The sequence below is a fragment of the Heterodontus francisci genome, chromosome 6, assembly GCF_036365525.1.
Source record: "Heterodontus francisci isolate sHetFra1 chromosome 6, sHetFra1.hap1, whole genome shotgun sequence".
Lineage (NCBI taxonomy): Eukaryota > Metazoa > Chordata > Chondrichthyes > Heterodontiformes > Heterodontidae > Heterodontus > Heterodontus francisci.
This window is the reverse complement of record NC_090376.1, coordinates 23,657,094-23,680,550: the sequence shown is the minus strand read 5'-3', so window position 1 is coordinate 23,680,550 and position 23,457 is coordinate 23,657,094. Positions and strand designations below refer to the sequence as shown.

The following is a 23,457-nucleotide window of genomic DNA, read 5'->3' as shown; positions in this document are numbered from 1 at the left end:
ACAACCGAAGTAAGGCTCACAGGTCTATAATTACCAGGGCTGTCTCTACTCCCCTTCTTGAACAAGGGGACAACATTTGCTATCCTCCAGTCTTCCGGCACTATTCCTGTCGACAATAGGAAGACTGGAGGATAGCAAATGTTGTCACCTTGTTCAAGAGAAGGGGGGTGGCCCTCAGTGGGCCCCACCCTTCCTGATGCCGGGTCCCTCGTTCGGGCACTGTGCCTTTTCACGAGGGCCCCCCCCACCCCCCGCCCCAACCACCGGAGCCAGTAAGCAGCCTGCATGGTTTTTCTTGCTGTGCTACCCATGTAGCGACAGGCCCACCCTATCTCTATATTCTCCTCCAGCTCCACAACCCTCCAAAATGTCTGTGCTCATCTAATTCTGGCCTCTGCAGCATTCCCGATTTTAATTGCTCCATCATTGGCGGCTGTGCCTTCAGCTGTCTTGGCCTGAAACTCTGAAATTCCCTCCCTAAACCTCTCCACCTCTCTACATTTCTTTCCTCTTTGATGACGCTTCTTAAAACCTACCTTCTTGACCAAGCTTTTGACCATCTTCCCTAATATTGCCTTATGTAGCTCAGTGTCTAATTTTGCTTTATGACACCCCTGTGAATCTCCTTGGGATGTTTTATTACATTAAAAGCACTATGTAAATCCAAGTGTTTGTTGTTATTTTGCCAGATAAATAATTACATGCTTTCTGATGAAAAATGGTTGCATTGAAATACTGAATTTGTTACTTAATCATTGATAAGTTCCTCAAAATACTTCTTGCGTTTTCATGGCATTGCAGTGCTGAAGCTATCGAATAAATGTAGCAAGATACCTGTCTAAAACATCTGTTGTTAGATTGTTGAGTGCTCTGTCAAATCTGTGTCGTCGATAGTCTTCAATAGCATCTTTAATCGCGACCAAACCCAGAACTATAACTAACGGGATCATGGTGAGATCTTTTCTGAATGCTTCAACGACAGGGATCCAATTCAAAAGAGCCAAAAACAAAAAGTAGACATTGGCACACCTGTGAACGTAAAAATAAAAAAGAAATAAATATTTGGAATGCTTAGAATATGGTTAGTTTTAGTTAAAATAATAAGTTACACAGATTTAAACAGCGTTGATTAGATCTGACCCAATTTACAGCAATCGTTATTCAACTCGCCCTGCCCAGTTGTGTGTCTTGGGGAGTATTTGATCATCTCAGTATGTATCTATTTCCATAATCTCCAATCCCATTCCAACCAGTCACCTATCATCTCCATCTTGAAGTGACACACCTCAACTGCTTCTGTAAGACTTACTTTTAGAATATGAAATATATGAAGACTTTGAAATCATGGTGTTGGAAGTGAGTGTATGAATAGTCACATGTTTGGTTGTCTCTCTTACTACGCAGTCAGAGACTGTGAGTGCAAGCCCTCCAGGACTTGAATGTATAATCTAGATTAACACAACAGTGTAGTACCAAGGAAGTACTGCATTGTCAGAAATACTGGCTGGAATTTTGCATTGGGCTGGAGGTCACGCACACTAGCTTAAAAGTTAGGGGCGAGCCCGCCCCCACCGGGCCTGGAAGCCACGCTATGATTTTACGTGGCCCAGGCCCTTAATTGGCCTCGGGCGGGACTTTCACTCCTCTGAGGCAGGAGGTCCCTCCTCCAAGAGCTGCCGGCCAATCAGCGGGCAGGCAGCTCTCAGGCCCAGCAGCGCCATCAGTAGCGGTGGCCACTGATGGGACCGCACCCAGCTAGAAGAGCAAGAGGGACACCAGTCCCGGAATGAAGGTAAGTGTGTGCAGCCTCGCCAGGGACAATAGGCTGGGCCCCGGCGAGGCAAAGTGTGGGGGGGGGGGGGGGGGGGGTCGGTTTGTAGCCCGGGGCGGGATGGGCAGGAAATGTAGTGTAGAGGGGGCGGCTTGTGCCAAGGGAGGGCCCTCCGTGGAGTGCAGGGTGCTCAATCAGAAGGGCTTCCATCCCACCACCAGCCCGCAAGGAGGCCACCAGGTTTTATTGAGTGGCCTATTGAGGTCTTGAGCCGCCTGGTGCGAAGAGGCCCTTAAGTGGCAGTTAATTGGCCACTTAAGGGACTTAATTGGTCTGAGGTGGGCAGGCCGCTTCTTACTGTGGCCGTTCGTAAAATTGCAGCGGGGGCAGGAAGGCGACGGGAACAGCACCCCCTGCCTCCCACTCAATTTTACGCCCCCCACACCTCCAGCCTGCTCCTGCAGGGGGCATAAAATTCTGGCCGCTGTCTTTTGATAAGCCATTAAACCAACGGATGTCTCCCTATTCAAGCAGAAGTAAAAGATCCTATGACTCTAGTTCAAGAAGAGCAGGAAGATCTTCTCATGTTTAAAAAATGTCATATTTTACATTTTTAACTTTATTTACTTATTTTTCCTTACTGTCTCTTTCTCTCTCTCTCTATCCAATCACTTTTTCCCTCTCTTTATATCTTTACTTGTACCTGATTTTACATTGAATTCACCCATTCTAATTTGCTCTTTCTTTAATTCTTTCATGGGATGTGGGCATCGCTGGCAAGGCCAGCATTTATTGCCAATCCCTAATTGCCCTTGAGAATGTGGTGGTGAACTGCCTTCTTGAACCGCTGCACTGCAGCAACGCACCAAGGCTCCTTAGACAGCGCATTCCAAACCTGCGACCTCTATCAACTAGAAGGACAAGGGCAGCAAATGCATGGGAACACCACCACCTGCAAGTTCCCCTCCAAGTCACACACCATCCTGACTTGGAACTATATCGCCGTTCCTTCACTGTCGCTGGGTCAAAATCCTGGAACTCCCTTCCTAACAGCACGGTGAGTGTACCTGCCTCACATGGACTGCAGCGGTTCAGGAAGGCAGCTCACCACCACCTTCTCAAGGGCAATTAGGGATGGGCAATAAATACTGGCCTGGCCAGCGATGCCCACATCCCATGAATGAATTAAAAAAAAGTCCATGTGGGGTAGGTACACCCACAGTGCTGGTGGAAGGGAGTTTCAGGATTTTGACCCAGTGTCAGTGAAGATACGGCGATATAGTTCCAAGTCAAGATGGTGTGTGACCTGGAGGGGAACTTGCAGGTTGAGGTGATCCCATGCTTCTGCTGCCCCTGTGCTTCTAGGTGGTAAAGGTCGCGAGTTTGGAAGGTACTGTCAAAGGATCCTTGGTGTGTTGCTGCAGTGCATCTTGTATATGGTACACACTGCTGCCACTGTGTGGCGGTGGTGGAGGGAGTCAATGTTGGCGGCACAGTGGCGCAGTGGTTAGCACCGCAGCCTCACAGCTCCAGGGACCCGGGTTCGATTCCGGGTACTGCCTGTGTGGAGTTTGCAAGTTCTCCCTGTGTCTGCGTGGGTTTTCTCCGGGTGCTCCGGTTTCCTCCCACAAGCCAAAAGACTTGCAGGTTGATAGGTAAATTGGCCATTATAAATTGTCACTAGTATAGGTAGGTGGTAGGGACAGGTGGGGATGTTTGGTAGGAATATGGGATTAGTGTAGGATTAGTATAAATGGGTGGTTGATGTTCGGCACAGACTCGGTGGGCCGAAGGGCCTGTTTCAGTGCTGTATCTCTAATCTAATCTAATGTTGAAGGTGGTGGATGGGGTGCCAGTCAAGTGGGCTGCTTTGTCCTGGATAGTGTCGAGCTTCTTCAGTGCTTTTGGAGTCGCACTCATCCAGGCAAGTGGAGAGTATTCCATCACACTCCTGACTTGTGCCTTGTAGATGGTGGACAGGCTTTTCGCTGCAGAATTCCCAGACTCTGACCTGCTCTTGTAGCATTTATATGCTGGTCCAGTTAGGTTTCTAGTCAGCACTTCCTCTTTTTAATTCTCAATCTTTTAATCTCATTGATGAAGAAGATATGCAGTTGTTTGCCCTGTTCACCAGGGTCACAGATACCCTGTAGCCCTCAATAATAGGGCATGACGCAAGATGCACCCTCCAGCAAACTCCCGTCCACTATATAAATGCAAGTTCTTTCTCTAACAAGCATAAGGAGAGGCAAAAAAGAGGAGAATGAGGCACATTGGTTTGCAGAGAAAGTTGCGGTGATCTGGAATGCATTGCCTGAAAAAGTGGTGGAAGAAGATTAAATGGCAACATTTGAAAGAGAATTGGATAAATACTTGAAGGCGAAAAAATACAGAGCTATGGGGAAAGAGTAGTGGAGTGGGGTTAATTGGATTGCTCTATCGAAAATTAGGCATGATGGGCCGAATGGTCTCCTTCTGTACTGCATCAATCTACAAATTTATGATTCTAAGACAAGCTTTACTGGCTGCATGTGAAGGCTTGCTGGTGGTTTGGACCTCGCAAAGTGTACCCTGACATATCCATCTGAAATTCTTCATGCCAGTAATTCAGTGGAACTGTTAACTCATTTACTTTAAATAGGCTAATGGCTCTGCTGAAATAGCAGAGGGAGAGAGTGACTTCAGACAAATGCACAAAGCGTTTGTGTGATATTAACTCACTGCACAATTTCAAGCATCAAAAGCTTTAGCTGATTTCTGGTGGCAGGTAGAGTTGATCATCCTGTGCTTTATTGATCATATGATATTGAATTCAAAATCCTTATTGACACCTAACTAGCCTCAAAATCTCACTGCAAGAGCAAAGGTGATTTATACAGTGTGAAGGAATGAGATTTACATAGCCCGCTAATACACAGCATTAGTCACGTTAAAAACATTTTAGAGACCTCTAGTGGCTATGGTGGAAATTTTACAGTCTCAGCAAATTTTAGGGCTGAATTTAGTGAGCCCGCTGCAGGTCCCGGCTGCAGACCCGGAAATGGGCACCACTAGTCACAGGGACGACCGCCCCGACACGATCGTGTGGTGGGCAGCCATTTTGCATAATGGAGGCACTGGGCCCAACCAATTCTGGGGTGGGGACACGATGCGAGACACCGAATACATCTTCAGATGACTCCAGAGCAGGCACTGTCCTGCCAGCCCTGCTTGCATTACTGCCTTGCACTTATTGGTGCTAGTTCGTTAAAACTGAGAGCCATGTTGCAGTGACTCTGGACCTCCCCACTGCCACTGAGACGGACCCCGCATACGGCAAAGTCATGACACAGGGTAGGGTGGCCCCATGGTTTAGCGATACCTCCCTCCAGATTCTCCTCCAGGCTGAAAGAGAAAGGCAGCAGGTCCTCTTCCCCAGCAATGGGATGAAGAGGTCCTCCCGTGGGACCAAGCAAGCCTGGATGGAGATCGTTGAGGAGGTCAGCAGCTGTGGGATCACCCCTTGGAACTAGGTACAATGCTGCAAGAGGGTCAAAGAGCTCCTGTGTTCTGCCAAGGTGACTGCTCCACACTTCTCTCCTTCTTAGCGATTGCCGGTGGCTATGCAGGAGGCAGTGAGACATGGGGACGGAGGCACAACAACGCCAATGGCAGAGCGGGTTAGGCATCACCTCATCCTGTCAGATGCATGGCTGCAATACGGCCACAGGCCGCCTTCTTTCATATTTAACCCCCCCCCCCACCTCCAGAGTGGACGGGAGCATGAGCTTTATGTGATACCTCAGAAGGGAACAGGGTGCTGTCACTAACAGAACTGTCATGTTGATCTCTCTGCAAAGCATGACGATCACCCTCTTTCCACTTGCAGGACAAGAGGGTCCATAACAGTAGGGAGACATCCCAGATTGGCACAGGCATCCCAAACATCAGGCCTCTCTCCACAGCAGAGGAGGAAGCACTAGAATTGGCAGAGACCCAGGGCGGCCGATCCATATCAGATGGAGAGACTGGCGTCTCCGCACAAGAGAGTGAGTACAGTCTTCCATCGACAAACATGTTCACTTGAGGAGACCCACATCATGTATGGTTGGCATGACGAGATCTGCTCATCCTTACCCGACATGTTTGTGTTCTGTCATGCAGGTCAGCGTCCACAGCAGACGCAACCAGAAGCGAGACAGCCAGTCACTTCAGAAGAGGAGCACCACTCAGAGGAGGCACCGTCCCATGATTCTCCTGCACCTTCCACCAGCGCAGATACTTTCACCTCAGTGGGTTTCCACTCGGCTATAGAATCAGGGTCACAAGCTGGTGAGAGCACCACACACACGTCTAAGCAGCCAGCTGAGGCTGAGACAGCTGAGACCACTGACAGATGGAGGACTGTGGGTGGCCAGGCCCATGCTGAGCCCCAGACTGATGACGAGCCTCTGCTGTTGACAGCACAGGCCATGCTGGAGTTGCAAAGAGAGGTAAGACAACATCTGGCAGAGATTTGCCATGAGCAGACGATGGAGGAGTCCATCCATGCCATGAGTGCTGCCATGTCTCAGGCGTGTGAGCGCATGGCTTCCTCCATTGAGAGGTTATGATCCTCATGGAGAGCCAGATCCCACAGAGGCACACAGACCTGCACACCATCGCCTTGAGCATAAGCTCAATGAAGTAGGGGCAAGGCGAGAGAAGGATGAGGCCCCCGGAGTCTTCTTCATCTCCTCGTCCTTCTCTGGTGAGCAGGGAGGTTCAAATGAGCCCTGAAAGAGAGGAGGCGAGGCTAACCTCTACATCTGGGGCACCCCTTTGGGGCGCTTTGAGTGAGGACAGCAACTCCTCAGCCCCTCTGCCAGTGAGCGCAGCTCCAGTAGCCATGAACAGTGCAGAAAACCCTCAGGCAGCTGGGGCCCTCCAGGCCTCAGGTAGCCAGAGCACAGCTGCCGAAGTCTTCAAAGGCCAAGGGGCAGCCTGATCAGCAGCCTGCCTCCAGCCCAGCTGCTAGCACTGGCGTCACTCCTCATAGAAGCACTTGAAAACATATAGATGTTTATATATAGATATACAGCAAGATGCACTGCAGCAACTCACCAAGGCTCCTTAGACAGCACCTTCCAAACCCGCAACCTCTACAACCTAGAAGGACAAGGGCAGCAAATGCATGGGAACACCAACAGCTGCAAGTTTCCCTCCAAGCCACACACCATCCTGACTTGGAACTATATCACCGTTCCTTCACTGTCGCTCGGTCAAAATCCTGGAACTCCCTTCCTAACAGCACTGTGGGTGTACCTACCTTACATGGACTGCAGTGGTTCAAGAAGGCAGCTCATCACCACCTTCTCAAGGGCAATTAGGAATGGGCAATAAATGCTGGCCTGGCCAGCAAAGCCCACATCCCCAGAACGAATAAAGAAAAGTAATAAGTCAATGACGGTCTCCCTGGAGGATCGCAGTGTTCGTAACAATGCTGCTCGGATATTTGGAGGTAGCTGATTCGAGTCTGCTATGCTTTCTGGGGCCTTCGCGGCATAACCAGCTGCTGTTGCTCTCATCGTGGAGCTTCATGGGCAGGCGCAGCTGCGTCTTGGCCCTCCCTCCATCAGAGGTGCTGCATCACACCACGGGGGTCCCAAAATAGCAGGTGCATGAGACCCATGCCAGGTGATCAGTGGGCCTCCAGAGCACTGTCGATTGCAGCTGAGCTTTTGCTACCTCTCCCAGCGGTCTCCCTGATAGCCCTCAGTGCCCATTCTTGCTGATAGCTATCAGTAGCTATCTCATCAATCAGTATTGGCAACCAAACATCTCACCAATAGTTTGGTCAGCTGATAAAGCCACCCAAGTCCCAAGCACCCCCTGCACAGCACCTGCGAGCTCGATCCCCCCCTCCCCCCTGCAGAGCACCCGAGCTCCCCTGCAGAGCTCAAGGCATTACAGGCCGTCAATGACCACCGCTCCCCCACTTCCCCTATGCATTGCTGGACATGGCTGCCTACCCGTTGCAGCACTGAGGCCTCACCTCGGTGCTGCCTGCTTTTACCGGTCAGGAATCCAAAGGTACGTGAATGCCGCCTGCCGTCCACTTAATCCCCCCCATTGAATCACGATTAATTAGATGCAAATATATTAAGAGTACGTGGTCAGCAATTTAATATATATTCCCATCGCATTGGGATGGCGATTTCGCCTTGGCGCTTTCCTGCCGCTGACCAAATCTGGAACCGGGCAGACGATTCCGACGCGATTCTCCTTCCCCCCACGCCTCCACTCCTGCTCCAAACAGCTGCACTAAATTCAGCCCTTATTCTTCATTGTGGGTGTCAATGAAATATAATGCAGCATATTTTCTGCTGTTAATTGGGGTGAGTACAAAATAGATTCTCCTACTTTGTACTCAAGCTGACCTTTTCATGAATATTAGCTAATGGAAGAAGGTATACGCCAGCATGTCAGTTCCAAGAAAGTGTTATGCATTGAAAATGTCAGGACAACTACGCCTGCAATATTGGATTAATACTAAAAGAGAATTCAGTGGCACTGTGTTTTCCATACTAACAATGGATGGTTTCTAACACTTCTGGGCTGGAATTTTACGCCCCCCCCACCCCACCACCACCAAAGAGCAGGAAGGTGGCGGGGGAGGGTCGTAAAATAGAGCGGGAGGCTCGGGGGGCCCTTCCCAACCTGCTCCCGCCTCCGCCGCCACTTTAAGCAGGGCGGCGGCAGCGATAAATGGCCCACCCACCCCAGGCCAATCAAGGCCAGTTAACGGTCACTTAAGGGCCTCCGCCCGCCTCCTCAGGGATTTTACTTGTGGCTGGTCGGCCGACCCAGGCCTGAGAAAAGCCACCTGACAAAAGCAGGTGGCTTTCTGACGGTCTGGGGGTGGTGGGGGGAGGCCCTCATGAACAGACAGCCTGTGCCCGACAGAGGGCCACCCCACCACCCCCAACACCCAACATGACCCCCCCCATCCCCCCAATTGCCCACCCTTATCTTGCCGAGGCCTAACTGATCACCCCCGGCGAGGTACCAAAAACGTAACTTTGTTCCAGGGCTCCCCGACATCTTCTTTGCGATGGCTGGGTTGCAGACCAAGAGCTGTCGACCCGCTGATTGGCCAGCAGCTCCATTAGGCGGGACTTCCTTCCTCAATGAGGTGGAAGTCCTGCCTCAGACCAATTAAAGGCCTGTGGACTGCAAAATGTGGTCCGGATCCCCAGGACGGACAGAGGCGGGGTCGCCACCAACTTTTCCGCCAAGGGAAAAATTCTGGCCCTGGTTTGCAACGATGTTGCAGGTAAAATAAACAAGAATATAATATTTAAGTTAATTTATTTATTTAATTTATTTAAGTTATTATAAGGTTCCAGCTTCAAAACTTACAGAATGTCACGGTTTCTATACATTAACCCCTTTGGGGTGCATCGAACCCAGGCCAAGCGTGGACAAAGTGCAAGGTGATTAGTGGAGCCTACAGCCCTGTTTGTGCTTTGATCATTACCTTGAGCAATACAATCCCACATGTTTAACAGTCTGCGAATGAAATGTGAGTAGCACGGATGCAATTCAGTAGGAATTCAACTAAATTGATAAGTTAGAATGTAGAAGGAATCAGACATTAAATAAAATGGTGCAGTGAATAAAAGGCGGCAAAGAGTGGTGGCAAAGGACATTTACTAGAATGAAATCAGGATTGAGGGACTTCAGTTATGTGGACAGATTAGAGAAGTTCGGATTGTTCATTTTAGAGTAAAGAAGGCTAAGAAAAGATTTAACAAAGATGTTCAAAGTCTTGATGGAGATGAACTATTTCTGCTGGCGGGACGGTCAATAGCCAGAAGACACAACTTTAAGATTATTAGCAAAAAAACCAGGAGGAGATTTGTTTTAAGCAGTGAGTTCTTATACACTGCCTAAAAGGATGGTGGAGGCCAGTTCAATGATACCCTTCAAAAGGGAATTGGATAACTCCATCAAGGGGAAAAATTTGCAAGGCTATGGGGAAAGAGCAGGGGAGTGCGATTAATTGGATTGCTCTTTCAGCAAGCTGGCATGGGCATGAAGGGCTGAATGGCCTCCTTTTGTGCTTTAAGAGGCTATGATTCTAGTTATGCTGCACCTACTGATGGCGTTGGTTCGATCTGACTGTGAGAAGAGTAATGTTCACTGCCTCACTCCCAATGCTCTGTGCTCAGAGTGTGGCATTTTCCTCTGAATATTCATTTTGTTGCTCCACTTCAAAGTATTTTTGTTCCACTTGTGTGGTGAGTCCCATTCTTTGCTCTTGACGATAAGTCAATGATCATGTGGAGGGCTTGAGCCTAGTTTTGACTTTGGGTGATAGTGTAAAACCGAGCGATATTGATTCAATCATCCTTATTAATGGAAAGTGGGAGAGATGTATAATGAGCGGCTGAATTAATATCTCTAGCTACACCATAGGCACCTTAAGAGCACCAGTAAATTTTTTGAGTGTTTGGCCATTATGAAGTGATGCATTTTAAAATGGTACATTCAGTACTTCATTTTCACAGAACGTGATTGCATATCTAGTGGATTGACTGGTGAACTGTTGGATCAAAATGGCCTTCAGCTGATCTTTGGGGATAATCTTAATAGAATCTGCCCAGAGGAAAACTGACAGAATTGGATCATCCACCTATTTTGTACCCTGTTTGATTTTACTTTTGATTGAATTTGGGGATGAGAGCGGGTTGGGTGGGAGGGGAAGTTTAGGTTAAAATGAGCCTCTTTGCACAGTTAAACTAATTCTAAATTAACTCAATAGGACCTTTTGGCAAACAGATCAACTCTGTAGCATCTCAAGAAAACTCCAATTGGTTTTATAGATCCAACGAAGAGCTTTGGTTGCTCTTTCATCTAAAAAGGCTGAACCTCTTTGGATTAAAGACACTGACCACTGGTCTATGTTGAGTTAGCTGATTTCAGCCAGGAGGGCAGGAAGGCTGTAACAGTTTGACTCAGTGCCATAGCTGTGGAGATGAGAAATCAATCAGGATTCCTGATCGTTATTGTTATCCAGTGGCTCCTGTTTGGCAGTTCATGCGGGAACGTTGGATGAAGATAGGATCAGGCTAAGATCCTATCCCCGCCATTATCCAACAACCTGGCAACCACTACGGTACACGCTCAGATTTTAATTGTGATCATCTGAAATACCGAATGGCTGCAAATATTGTGGAACCATAAACCATGCACGAGTTAGCACTTTCAGAAGTGGAGGAGAGGGAGGAAAATTAGAGGGCAATCCTTTACATTCACATGAAAGGGCAGACAGAGCCCCAGTTTAATGTTTGATCCGAAGGACTGCACCTCTGACAGTGCAGCACTCCCTCAGTATTGCACCGGAGTGTCAACCTTGATTTTTGTGCTCATCCTGGAATTGGACTTGGACCGACAGCCTTCTGACTCAGGCAAGGGTGCTCCCAATGGAGACACAGCTGACGGTTCAGCCAGGCCACAAGCAACTGGAACTACATTTCAGTGTGCTTTAGCTGCTCACATTACTGAAAGCTTTGACCAGTCCTTTTGCTATTCGGACAGAGCCATAATACAACTCAGGTACAATCATTCTAATAGTCCACATTAGCATGCAAGCAAGGTGAAAAATGATGATTGCCTATTTTATTTTCGCCTTTTTAAAAATTCATTCACAGTATGCGGGCGTTACTGGCAAGGCCAGCATTTATTGCCCATTACTAAATGGAGATTTTTTTAAAATTGAGCATTTAACAAAAAAAAAGGGACGAAGGTGAAGTATCTAAATTTAAGAGGGTTTCTATCGAAACAAGATGAGCGGGAGAATTTGCCTAAATGGTTTATTACTTTTTGCCATAAAGCACTAATAAAACCACTCAAGCTTGTTGAAGAATGTGAAAACGATTCCTGTATAATTTGGGTTTATAAACAATTCTGGTTTGGCATTTTCAATTAAAATCATATTTGTAACTGGCATGGGTTGCATGCTTTGTAAGAGAAGGTGAACAGCAGAAATATCTTGTAATATCGGTTGAAAATCAACAAAAAGAAGAACACACCTGTGAAACTGCTCGTACAGATTCTTGGGAATAAAGTTCAGCAGGGTGTATTTCGTTGTACAGATTTTATTCCCATGGTAAGGTCTTGAAGACCCAAAATGGCTGCCTTTGTTGGAACTGTGATTTGGGATCACAATTCTGTGTTCAGGTACTTCATTCTCGAGCCTTGTATAACCTCTTGTGTTGAAGGGGTTTCTCCAGACTCCGTAACAGAAATTTCTCACAGCAGAAATTCTGGTGTAATCGGGTCTTTCATATCTGGTTGCCATGGTGACGGTTTCAAGTCGCAATAATCATATGCTCTTAGTGCCAGCAAAAGCAGTTCTGGAGGAAAAATAAAAATAAAACAGAATAATAGGGTGGCATTTAATTTTCTCATCTAAAAATAGCTTCCTTGACCACAGTGTATTTCAATAAAATCTTTTCACAAGATAAATATGGATGAGTTACACCAACTGGCCCCATTTTACCTCATCCATGCAGAAAGACCATTCAATTCCACCCCCCACCCCCCCGGCTCCCCCATTATAATCTCCAACTGGACGTTTCCAGGAATTGATCTCCATTATATGGTAAGCAACTTAGAACATTTCTGCTACATTAAAGTCGCTGTCTAAACGCAAATTGTTGATGTTGTCTGTAGGACATCTTATGCGCTCAGCACTCTATCTGTGAAGGAGAGCTTGTTGACATTCATCCTCCCTTTACTTTTCACTCATTTAAATCTAGTCCTTGTCCTACTGTCATTTTAACCGTAGGGCTTTTCAAAGCTTGAAATCCTGAGCATGGTATTTCTATGCATTAAGTCAGTTATGAATTTTTACAGCATACCTTTGAGATTAATAGAATGTGCGCATGTCAGACACAGTCAGCTAAAGGCCTCCTGCAGAAAAAAACACTGGTAGGACGAGAGAGGGGAAAGTCCTTACTCTGCAATCGTGTCGTACCGTGCCAGGGAATATGGGCGCAGCCAGTGGTGCCACAAGCAGTTTCTCTCCTTTTCAAATCTCAATGCTCTGATTTTTTGCAAGGACAAGTGATTTTAGTATAGCACACCGTGCAATAAATCATCCAAATTTCCACAGATACTGGGTGCATTTTGATTTGCTCCCTGAACACAGCAATTTAGCAAGGCCACCAATTTGCTGCACTTAAGCAAACGGCCATAGGCAGATTAGCAGCAGTCAAAATCATCTATTTCCGAGCAATATAAAAATGCTTAGGGTAACAAGTCACCTGCCCTATCCGTTAACAAATGCTGAGCCTTCAATTTTAAAAGGGGTTGCTTGATATCAAGATAAAGTCTCTTTAAAAAAAAAACACATTAAGAATTGATGTAAGGGGTCAATTTGCTTCAAGGAAAGAGACTGAAGTGACTGAAACTAAAGATTTGCAAGGGGGATTTCCAGGCTGCTTTCATTTCCCAGGCTCTCCAAGTCAGGCCCCTGGGTGAAGTTTTGCTGTGAAAGTTTGAGATATTCACCAGTTAACATTCCGATCAGATCTTCCCAGATTTGCACAGATACAACTCTGCAGTTATACAGCATAAATCTGAATTTCATAGTAATGCAATATAGCTTCATGTTTCCCTTACTGAAGAATTGGACTCAATTCGCATTATTATGGTGACGGAACAGATTCTCGCAGGTTTCTTAAACTGAAAAATATATTTTAAAATACAAACCCCATTAAGTACCGTAGAATGTTGGTTGGAAATAAATTATGTAAAAAAAAATAGCATTCATTCAGCAAGAGTGCCTTATTTTGTGTTGTGCACTAGAGGGTACAAGATTTCAGCAGATGTGTTTCCAGCAGGTGGCAGACTTTCCACTGCAAAAACTCTCCCTTTTATATAAAATACATAGATGTCACCTAATCCCTTCCTCAATAGACCTGGAAAGAATTTTGTTCCGAAATCACAGGAAAAGACAACAGTCCTATTTAGGTGGTGCAGTGTTGGCTTAATAACTTTATTTAGGGGTACAGTAATGTGGTGGTTACATTACAGGACTAGTAATCCAGAAACAGGGCTGCTAATCCAGAGAATGTAAATTCAAATCACACCATGGCAGAATTCAAATTCGTTTCCAAAAATCTGGAGGTTAAAAGCTGTCCAGGGTAGAAGTGACCATGAAGCTGTGGGATTGTAAAAAATCAACAGGCTGGCTAACGTCCTTCCGAGAATAAGACTTTCCGTCCTTACCCAGTCTGGCCTATTATATGTGACTGCATTTCGACATGGTTGACTCTTAAATTCCCCTCTGAGGTGGCCTATCAAGGACCTTTAGAGCTGACAGAGAATTTAGACTTTCATTCCATTTGTCTGGACCTTTTTGAATCCAGGTCCCAGAGTTGAGAGGATTGACCCCAATCAATCATGCAATTATCTTTTCTGACACTCTGATACTCCAATGGTAAGGCATATTCAACTACAACAACAACAAAAATGTGTACTTATAGAGCGCCTTTAACATATAAGGCACTTATATAGTGCCTTTAACAAACAAAATCTGACAGCCACACAATGAGATATTAAGACAAATATCAAACAGCTTGGTCAAAGACGTAGGTTTCAAAGGGTGTGTTAAAGGATGAAAGAGAGGTAGAGAGGTGAAGAGGTTTAGGGAGGGAATTCCAGGGTTTAGGGTCAAGGCAGCTGATGGCACGGCCACCAATGGTGCAGTGATTAAAGTCTGGGAAGTGCAAGAGGCCAGAGTTGGAGGAGCACAGCAATCTCGTAGGATTGTAGGGCTGGTGGAGATTACAGAGATGGGGAGGTCCGCGGCACAACAAAGATGAGAGTTTAAAATCGAGGCACTGCTTAACCGGGAGACCATGTAGGTCAGTGAGCACAGGGGTGATGGGTGAACGGCACTTGGTGTGAGCTAGGATACGGGCAGCAGAGTTTTGGATGAGCTTGATTCTATATTCCCAAAGCAGTGCTCAAAATAGCTACATATACACTGAACAATCTATTAAACAAATTAAATCAGACAGCCTCCACTGGATTGCAAACCGCCCACCTGTACAAAGGTTTCTTTCCAACCTGTTTATATATCCTTTGTTCTTCAGTCATTTTTCTCCGCAGTGTAAGAACATTTCTTGCTGATTGTTATGTTACCTTTATATTTCATCCTACATTTCTACAGCAATCCCTCTTTTATATGACAATCCTGGTTTTCCGTCAGTGGGCTGTAAATTTTAGCAATCCCTTCTGTAGGAATTTTCTTTTTTCTTTCTCTCAACCATTTACATTTCTTTTTGCAACCCTCCTTTGTTCCTTCACTAAATTTAATTTATTTTGATTTATTTTGCCATCGTGCCTCATCACTCTTTTCCGCTGCTGTTCACCTGAGATTCCGTGATTTCCAAAGGGATTCTGACAGAGACTACAGAATGCAAAATTGAAAAGCGAGCACATCCTTGTATAGCCACCATGTTAAAATGTAATTATACTGTTAGACTTTTACACTCCCAGTGGCTCACAGAACTGCAAGTGGAAACCAGCCCCAAGGCAAATTAAAATGTAATGTTTTGCGAGCTGCAAGTCTATGGTAATTGCAAAAATTGTTTGAATATAGTAGTCGGGCAACAGTCCCAGTACCCTCTGCTGGATTACTTATACAAATGAGACAGATAAATAACAAATCTATTTGACAGTGTCAATAAATTAAATAGACTGTGATAAATATGCTACACATTATTACAACCAGTCTTTTCTTTAAACAATAACTTAGGATAGGGAACAAGAAAGACTTGCATTTATATAGTGCCTTTCATGACCTCAAGATTTCCCAACAACCAATCAAGTATTTTTGAAGTGAAGTCCCTGTTGTAAGGTAGAAAACACAACAGCCAATTTGATAACAGCAAGTTCATACAAACAGCAATGTGTTAATGACCAGATAATCTGCTTTAGTGATGTTGACTGACGGTTAAATACAGACCAGGAGGCTTCAATAGAAAGTAAAATGGATGGCTGATTTGATCCTGTCGGTTTCCCTGGCAAGCGTGTTAGATTAAAACGATCCCACTGTATTTTAAGACTGCTGATGGCATCGCGGAGGACATAGACATAAGAACATAAGAAATAGGAGCAGGAGCAGGCCATTCGGCCCCTCAAGCCTTCAATAAGATCATGGCTGATTTGCCCCAGACCTCAACTCCTCTTTCGTGCCAACTCCTCATAGCCCTCAACTTCCCAACATTTCAAAAATCTATCTACCTCCTCTTTAAATACTTTGAGTGATCTAGCCTGAATCTGTAGAACCTGCTACTAATACAGTTCAGCATCTGTAACGTTGCATTAAAGTATCTTTCCTTTGATATTAATTGGGATGCCCAAGCCGACAAAAACAAATTGGACGTTTTAACTATTTGCCTATAAACCTGGTAATGAAAAAACTGGACAAAGCTCCTTTAAAAAGTCAGCTCTCTGCCAGAAAAGTTGTTGATTGCTCACCACAGAGAACTTCAGTGAAATATTAATAAAGCCAACAGACAAAAATAAAGCTGCTACCATCCTTCAGTCCATCACAACTCTTCCTGCTTCTATCCCAGAGACAGCCAAACTTGGTTCTGCAGAAACTTACTTGTCAGCTTAATCATGAATAGAAATTCATGGAAACCAACTCTCACAAACAGTATATTAAAAAAAAAGCTGCTTGCTGCAACACATTGTGCCTTATTATGGTATATTTTCTATGCACTTATTTTGATCCTAGAGAAGTATAAAATAGAAGAATGAGTTGTACACTTTAAGAAACTTATTTACATGCATGACAAATCCTTCATTACTTTTAAGGTAATTTTTTTCAGTTCTCCTAAGGGTGCCATTTAATATTTTTGCTAAGTATTTTTCTGATCTACCTTGCTGACCCAGGCATTTTAAGCTTATGGTATGTCACTTGGAACTGGCTCCTATGAGGTACTGTAGAGTTGTCTGTGGTGAGTCTCCTCCCTAGAAAAACATCCCTTGTTTTGTACAGTTCACTGTAATGGTACGGGTGTGAGGTACTATCCTACGTCCCATCACTCTGTCCTGTGATGCACTGGCAGTCCAATAAGCTGCATCATTAAGCACCTTGGTTTGAAATAAGAAATTGTAGTGATGTATGGACTAGATGGTGGAGGGGTGAAAAGCTGGATTGAAGGACAGTGACAGATGTAATGAGCATCTTACGGTGTCTATCATACCACACCTATAATGTTGGCGAAGAGGTCTCCTTAAGATCACATGTCACCAGACAGAATAGTTTTCCCACATTCAAAAGAACGCCTCTAATCAGGCTGTAGAAATGCTATTGTGCATTAGTTAACTGATCCTTAAATACTAAATGACAGATTGTTGGCCATAGAATTGAAGCATTAATGATTCATAATTTCATAATATAAAAGCCATGCCCTTTTAAGAGCCACAATGGCCATCTATTAATTTCACTGCCAATTCCAAATTAAAGAACACAACATACTTTAGAGCCATATAAAATTTTGAAATAAGACGTTTTGCTTGTGGAAAACACTAAGGATTGATTTGGTTGCATGCTTGCGAAGCACTTTGCATCAATATGAATGAATTAGGTTCCTTTCAGAGCAGGCCAACATTGTTCGATTGCTGGCAGTACCGCCAAAGAAATTATAACATCGATACAGACCATGGCGGGAATTTACGCCACCCCAACGTGTCAGATGGTGGTGGCAGGATGGGGTAAAATGGAGTGGGAGGCTCCGGGAGGCCTTCCCAACCACTTTACGTAGGGTGGGAGGAGTGCAAAATGGGCCGCCCACCCCAGGCCAATCAAGGCCCTTAAGTTACCAATTAACAGCCACTTAAGGGCCTTCGCCCGCCTCCACGCGGATTTTACGCAAGGCAAGCAGGCGTCCTGGAGCCGGGAAAGGCCACTTGGGAAAGGCTATCAGCCTCTCAGCACCCTGGGTGTGGGCCCTGACAATCAGGCACCCCTGCTTCCCCAACCACCCCCAGGACCCAAGACACCCCACCTCCCCGCCAAACAATCAGCCTTGCCTCACCGGGGCCCAACCAATGACCCCCAGCGAGACAATCCAAACTTTCCTGGACTCTTGGCTCCATGTCCTCGGCTGGGCTGCAGTCCTAGCAGTGGCCACCGCTCCCGGTGGTGCTGCTGGGACTAAGAGCTGCTGGCCCGCTGATTGGCCGGCAGCTCAATGAGGCGGGACTTCCTCCCTCAAGCGGGTGAAAGTCCCGCCTCGGAACAATTAAAGCCGGGGGACCTGTAAAATATGAAACAGATCCCCAGGCTAGGCGGAAGTGGGCTCACCACCGACTTTTATGTTGGTGGCCGGCTCCTGTCCGCCCACCGTAAAATCCAGCCCCATGTGTCAGCATTTACCCTCCATGTGAGAAAATAGTTTTAATCACATTTAGCCACCCTGTTCCCATATCCCTTCATCCCCTATTTTCCTTCATCCGTCTATCCAAACTAATTTTGAATGTAGATATAACTTTAACCTCAACCACTAATCCTGGAAGTGAAAACCGCAATTACTCTCTGAGCAAGAAAGTTTTGCTTGCTCTCTGACCTAAATGTCTCATATTTAATATTGTATTTATGGCCTCGTGTTCCTGACTCCTAAACCACTAGAAACAGCCTCATTTTATTTCCTCATACCGGGCAGCATTCAGTTAATAGCCTATAACCTCCATCTTATCAATATCCCTTTGCAGCTTTCTTTGGTCTTCCAAATAATTAATAATACCTTCTATTTCGGTCTCATCTGCAAAATTCGACAACGATCTCTTGAGGCCTATATCTAAATCATTGACACACACAGTGAACAGAAGTGGCCTTAGAAATGAACCCTCAGGGACATCATCACCCACTTCTAACCACCCTGAAAATCGACCCTTAACTCCAATGCTGTTTTGTCCCTTTTAACCATTTCATTGCTGTTCGCCATGCTCCCTCTAATTTCATACCCTTCAATTTTTTTTCTATTACTTTCCCATGAGGTAAGGTTTTCCTAAAATCCAGTCACTTCCCCACCTGCCACGACTGTTATCTTGTCAAAGAATTCTCTGAGGTACTTCAAGCAGATTGTCCCTTTTGAAGTCTGTGTTGGGCTGCCCGTAACCATATTAGAAACATAGGGGAGATGGTGGTGTAGTTCTAATGCCACTGAACTAATAATCCAGAGGCCCAGGTGAATACCCTGAGGACATGGGCTCAAATCCATGGCAGCTGGTGGAATTTAAATTCAATTTATTAATAAAAATCCGGAATTGAAAGCTAGTCTCAGTAATGGTGCCATGAAACTATCATCGATTGTTGTAAAAATCCATCTGGTTCACCAATGTCCTTTAGAAAAGGAAATTTGCTGTTCTTACCTGGTCTGGCCTATGTGTGATTCCAGACTCACAGCAATGTGGTTGACTCTTAATTCCTCTCTGAAATGGCCTAGCAAGCCACTTAGTAGTCAAGGGCAATTAGGAATGGGCAACAAATGCTGGCCTTGCCAGTAATGGCCAGATCCCCTGAATGAATACAAATAGAGAACAGTGCATTTAGAATTATTGCTGTGTAAACACAGGATTCTTCAGTGCAAGGTGATTTTATATCATAAGAGCAAGTGACATTATAAAAAAAGAAAATGAAAGACTTGCACTTATATGGCACCTTTCATGACCACAGGACATCCCAAATCGCTCTTCAGCCAATTAAATACTTTTGAAGTGAAATGTTGTGATGTAGGAAACATGGCAGTCAATTTGCACACAAATGGCAAAATGCTAAACTTTTTTGTGATGTTGATTGAGGAATAAATATAGGCCAGTATGCCAGGGATGACTCCACTAGTCTTTGAAATAGTGCCATGGGTTCTTTTACATCCACCCGAGATGGCAGACAGGGCCTCGGTTTAGCATCTTATCCGAAAAACTGCACCTCAGGCAGTGCAGCACTCCTTCAATACTACACTGGAGTGTCAGCCCTGATTTTTGCACTCAAGTCTTGCCTGGTGGGGGGGGGGGGAGGGGGGGGTGGTATTTTATTGAGGCGACAGGGGTCTCTGCCACTGGCTGGAGAGCTGACGATAGACCCACGCTGCCTGCTCTGGGAAGGCCGGTCGGAATTACATGCCAATCAGGCAGTTGAGAGGTCATCGGCAGGCCTTTCATGGGATCAGGGCACGGGGGTGGAAGTCCCTCCCGCCGAGAGCTGCCAGCCAATCGGAGGCCAGCAGCTCTTTTGCTCAGCAGCACCACCAGAGAGATGGTGGCTACTGAGGAAAAGAGATCCACCCAGGGCCCAGGTTGCCATTGGTCCAGCCCACAGCTGAGATGATGGTGAGAGGAGTTTCGCAGGGTTGGGGTTGGGGGAGTGGATGTAGGGGTTTGGCAGCAAGGGCCCCTCCCCCCTTCCTGATGCTGGGTTCCTCGAGCAGGCACTGAGTGCCTTTGAAAGAGGAACTCCTCCATCTGGGAGCCAGCATGCAACCCGCATGGGTTTGCATGTTGTGCTCCCCATGTGGCGGCAGGTCTGCCAGACACTGGGTTAATACGAGCAGTGGTGGGAAGAGGCCCTTAATTGGGCCTCAATTGGCGGCAGGGTGGGAAGGCCCACCATGGACTTAATGGGGGTAGAGGCGGGGCAGCGGTGGGTCCCCCACCTGTCACCATCCCACCTGATTAAATACACTGCCACCTCCCAACACAACATTGGGGAGAGCATAAAATACTGCTCTTTTAGTGGAACTTGGAACTCACAAACTAGCGACTCGGGGAGTGTGCTACCAACAGAGCCACGGCTGGCACTAACAATCAAATTTTTATAACTATATTACATGAAAGAAACTGGTGAAAAGGAATGTGAGATCATTAAAGACAGATACAGTCAAAACTACAAAGGACAATAAAGAAATGGGAGACTTGTTAAATGACTACTTTGTATCCATTTTTACAGTGAACTCCAAGGGGATAAAATGCCAGCGGTACAAGGAAATCTAAAAATAAGTCAATGGGAGGAACTTAGTGGGCGTTTAAAAAAAAGGTAATGGAGAAAATAATGGGACTTAAGATAGATAAATCTCCAGTATTGGCTTGATTCCACTCCAGCGTTTATAAACCAGTCAGGAAATTGAAGATGTGTTAGTCATAATTTTCAGGAGCTTTTTAGATTCAGGAATTGTGTCTTTGGATTGGAAAATTGCAAATGGCACAGCATTATTTAAGAAGCGAGAGATGGAGAATTACAAACCTGTCAGTATGATACCACTTTGACACCAATTGTAACTTGGTGCCCATAACCGAATGCAACACTCAGGATCAATGTTCCCTCTAAGCTGTGAGGCTATGCAGCAACCCAGAAGTTTCTATACAAGCGGAACACAAGTCGTTCCTTTTGGGTTCCTGCATGTGTGTGGCTGCACAAAAACAGTTAATGGACCTGTGCATTTAAATGAATAGGCCATGCACAACAAAGAAAAACTGACAGAACGTTGATCCAGACGGGATCCATTACATAAGTATATCATAGAGGGTGCAATGCGTGCCACCCCTGCGCCCGAACTGTGAGGCCCTAACCTCTCCACACATTGGGTCTCGGCCCTCATTTCAGTGATTGCAGAGAAGCATGAAAAGCTTGCTAATCAGGGGATTGGGTCTAGGATCCAAGATTGGGCAGCGACAGGCGACACTAGTGGTCTGGGTTTGGGGATCAGCAGAGGAAACTAGTTGTGGCAGGGGAGTGACTGGGGGTTGGGAGTAGTGGTGATGTGGTGGGCTTTTAAATGTAGATTCAGGAGTGCTCACCTTTGGCTACATTACACACCTTTTTTGTCGCAGGTGTTCTTTCGAGCTGGTTTCCCTAAGTGCAACCTACGATGGCTCAGGTGCCTCAGGACAAATGAATCTTTGAGAGGGGCCTCAAGCAGGCTTCAGGCCCCTTTTACGCATTGGCAAAGGACCTAACACCTGCTTCAAGTATGGTTCAAAAATGAATCTTGTTTGTCCTTACTCAATATGGTGGACCATGTACTTCCATCTGAAAATGAGCACACACTCCCTGCCGAGCATGTTGGTGCCCTGGTAGTCAGAGTTGCTCCTGATAAAACAGGCACTGTGCGGGCCAATGAACATAATTCAACAGCATTGTACAATAGATAATATACTGGACTTCCATGTTAGGGCCCTAATATTCCTCTCCTATGTGCCCTGAGGTCAGTTTGCCAGTCTTTGATTAGTTGTCTGGGGTTGCCAAGGAGGAATATAAAACAGATGGGGGTATCCTTCCCACAATCGCCTGAACGGTGAACTGAGAAACACCACTAATGATGTCCAGTGAGACATTTGCTAGATTCACTGACATCCCTTCCTCTATAAAGGTTAGCACTGATTATTAATAACCATGAATCAGGCTTTTTTGGGAAAGGTACACGATAACAGAAATCTTCTTTACAGATTTTCAAATTCTGAGGAAAATATCAGCCTGACCTGAGCTGAATTTTTCCAAAATAATAAGTTTGTTTTGTTTACACATTTCCAGCCAGTGAATAAATTTATTGCCTATTTCAAAAACATTGATATCGAACCTTAATAATCATGTTTCTGTCAAATCATAAAACACATTTTCTTTTGATCCCAATACAATGGATACAGTCATTCAATATTAATATGATAATCTGATATAGCAGCTGCAGTAAAAGCTGTTCATACCATCCATCAAAGTGGCTTTAATAAAATAGAAAAATATCCTAGGCTAACTTGAACAGTTTTTAAGTGCATTATAAAGCAATGTGATATAATAGTTTCCTTAACTGGGAATGAAATCAGAGTTGTAACATCATTACTAAAGGTGGGGAAGGGTAAATGTGCATTACCGGAGACAGAGCGAGAGAGAGGAGATCGGCAGGAGTGGAGAGAGAGAGAGAGGAGCTTGGCGGAAGCAGAGAGAGAGAGAAGAGCACGGCAGGAGCGGAGAGAGAAAGAGAGAGGAGATCGGCAGGAGCGGAGAGAGAGAGAGAGGAGCTTGGCGGAAGCAGAGAGAGCGAAGAGCACGGCAGGAGCGGAGAGAGGAAGAGAGAGGAGATCGGCAGGAGCGGAGAGAGAGAGAGAGAGGAGCTTGGCGGAAGCAGAGAGAGAGAAGAGCATGGCAGGAGCGGAGAGAGAGAGAGAGAAGAGCACGGAGGGAGTGGAGAGAGAGAGAGAGAAGCACGGAGGGAGCGCAGAGAGAGAGAGGAGCACGGAGGGAGTGGAGAGAGAGAGAGAGAAGCACGGAGGGAGCGTAGAGAGAGAGAGAGAAGCACGGAGGGAGCGTAGAGAGAGAGAGAGGAGCACGGAGGGAGCAGAGAGAGAGAGAGGAGCACGGAGGGAGCAGAGAGAGAGAGGAGCATGGAGGGAGCAGAGAGAGAGAGAGAAGCACAGAGGGAGCGGAGAGAGAGAGAGGAGCACAGAGGGAGCGGAGAGAGAGAGAGGAGCATGGAGGGAGCGGAGAGAGAGAGGAGCACAGAGGGAGCGGAGAGAGAGAGAGGAGCATGGAGGGAGCAGAGAGAGAGAGAGAAGCACAGAGGGAGCGGAGAGAGAGAGAGGAGCATGGAGGGAGCAGAGAGAGAGTGAGAGGAGCATGGAGGGAGCAGAGAGAGAGAGAGAAGCGCAGA

General features: G+C 46.1%; 1 protein-coding gene across 2 annotated transcripts in view; it reads right to left on the bottom strand.

Moving 5' to 3' along the window:
• atp10a (ATPase phospholipid transporting 10A) overlaps positions 1-23,457 on the bottom strand; it is a 365,726-nt gene that overhangs the window by 207,315 nt on the left and 134,954 nt on the right. The window contains exons 1-3 of one of the 2 annotated variants that reach the window (XM_068033281.1): positions 19,193-19,236; positions 11,827-12,150; positions 835-1,029 (exon numbers count right to left, since the gene is read on the bottom strand). In XM_068033281.1, the coding sequence (XP_067889382.1) occupies positions 835-1,029; positions 11,827-12,095 (464 nt within the window). In that variant the 5' untranslated portion in view covers positions 12,096-12,150; positions 19,193-19,236. Of the gene's footprint in view, positions 1-834; positions 1,030-11,826; positions 12,151-19,192; positions 19,237-23,457 lie in introns of those variants that run through there. The other variant, XM_068033280.1, reaches the window with a different exon arrangement.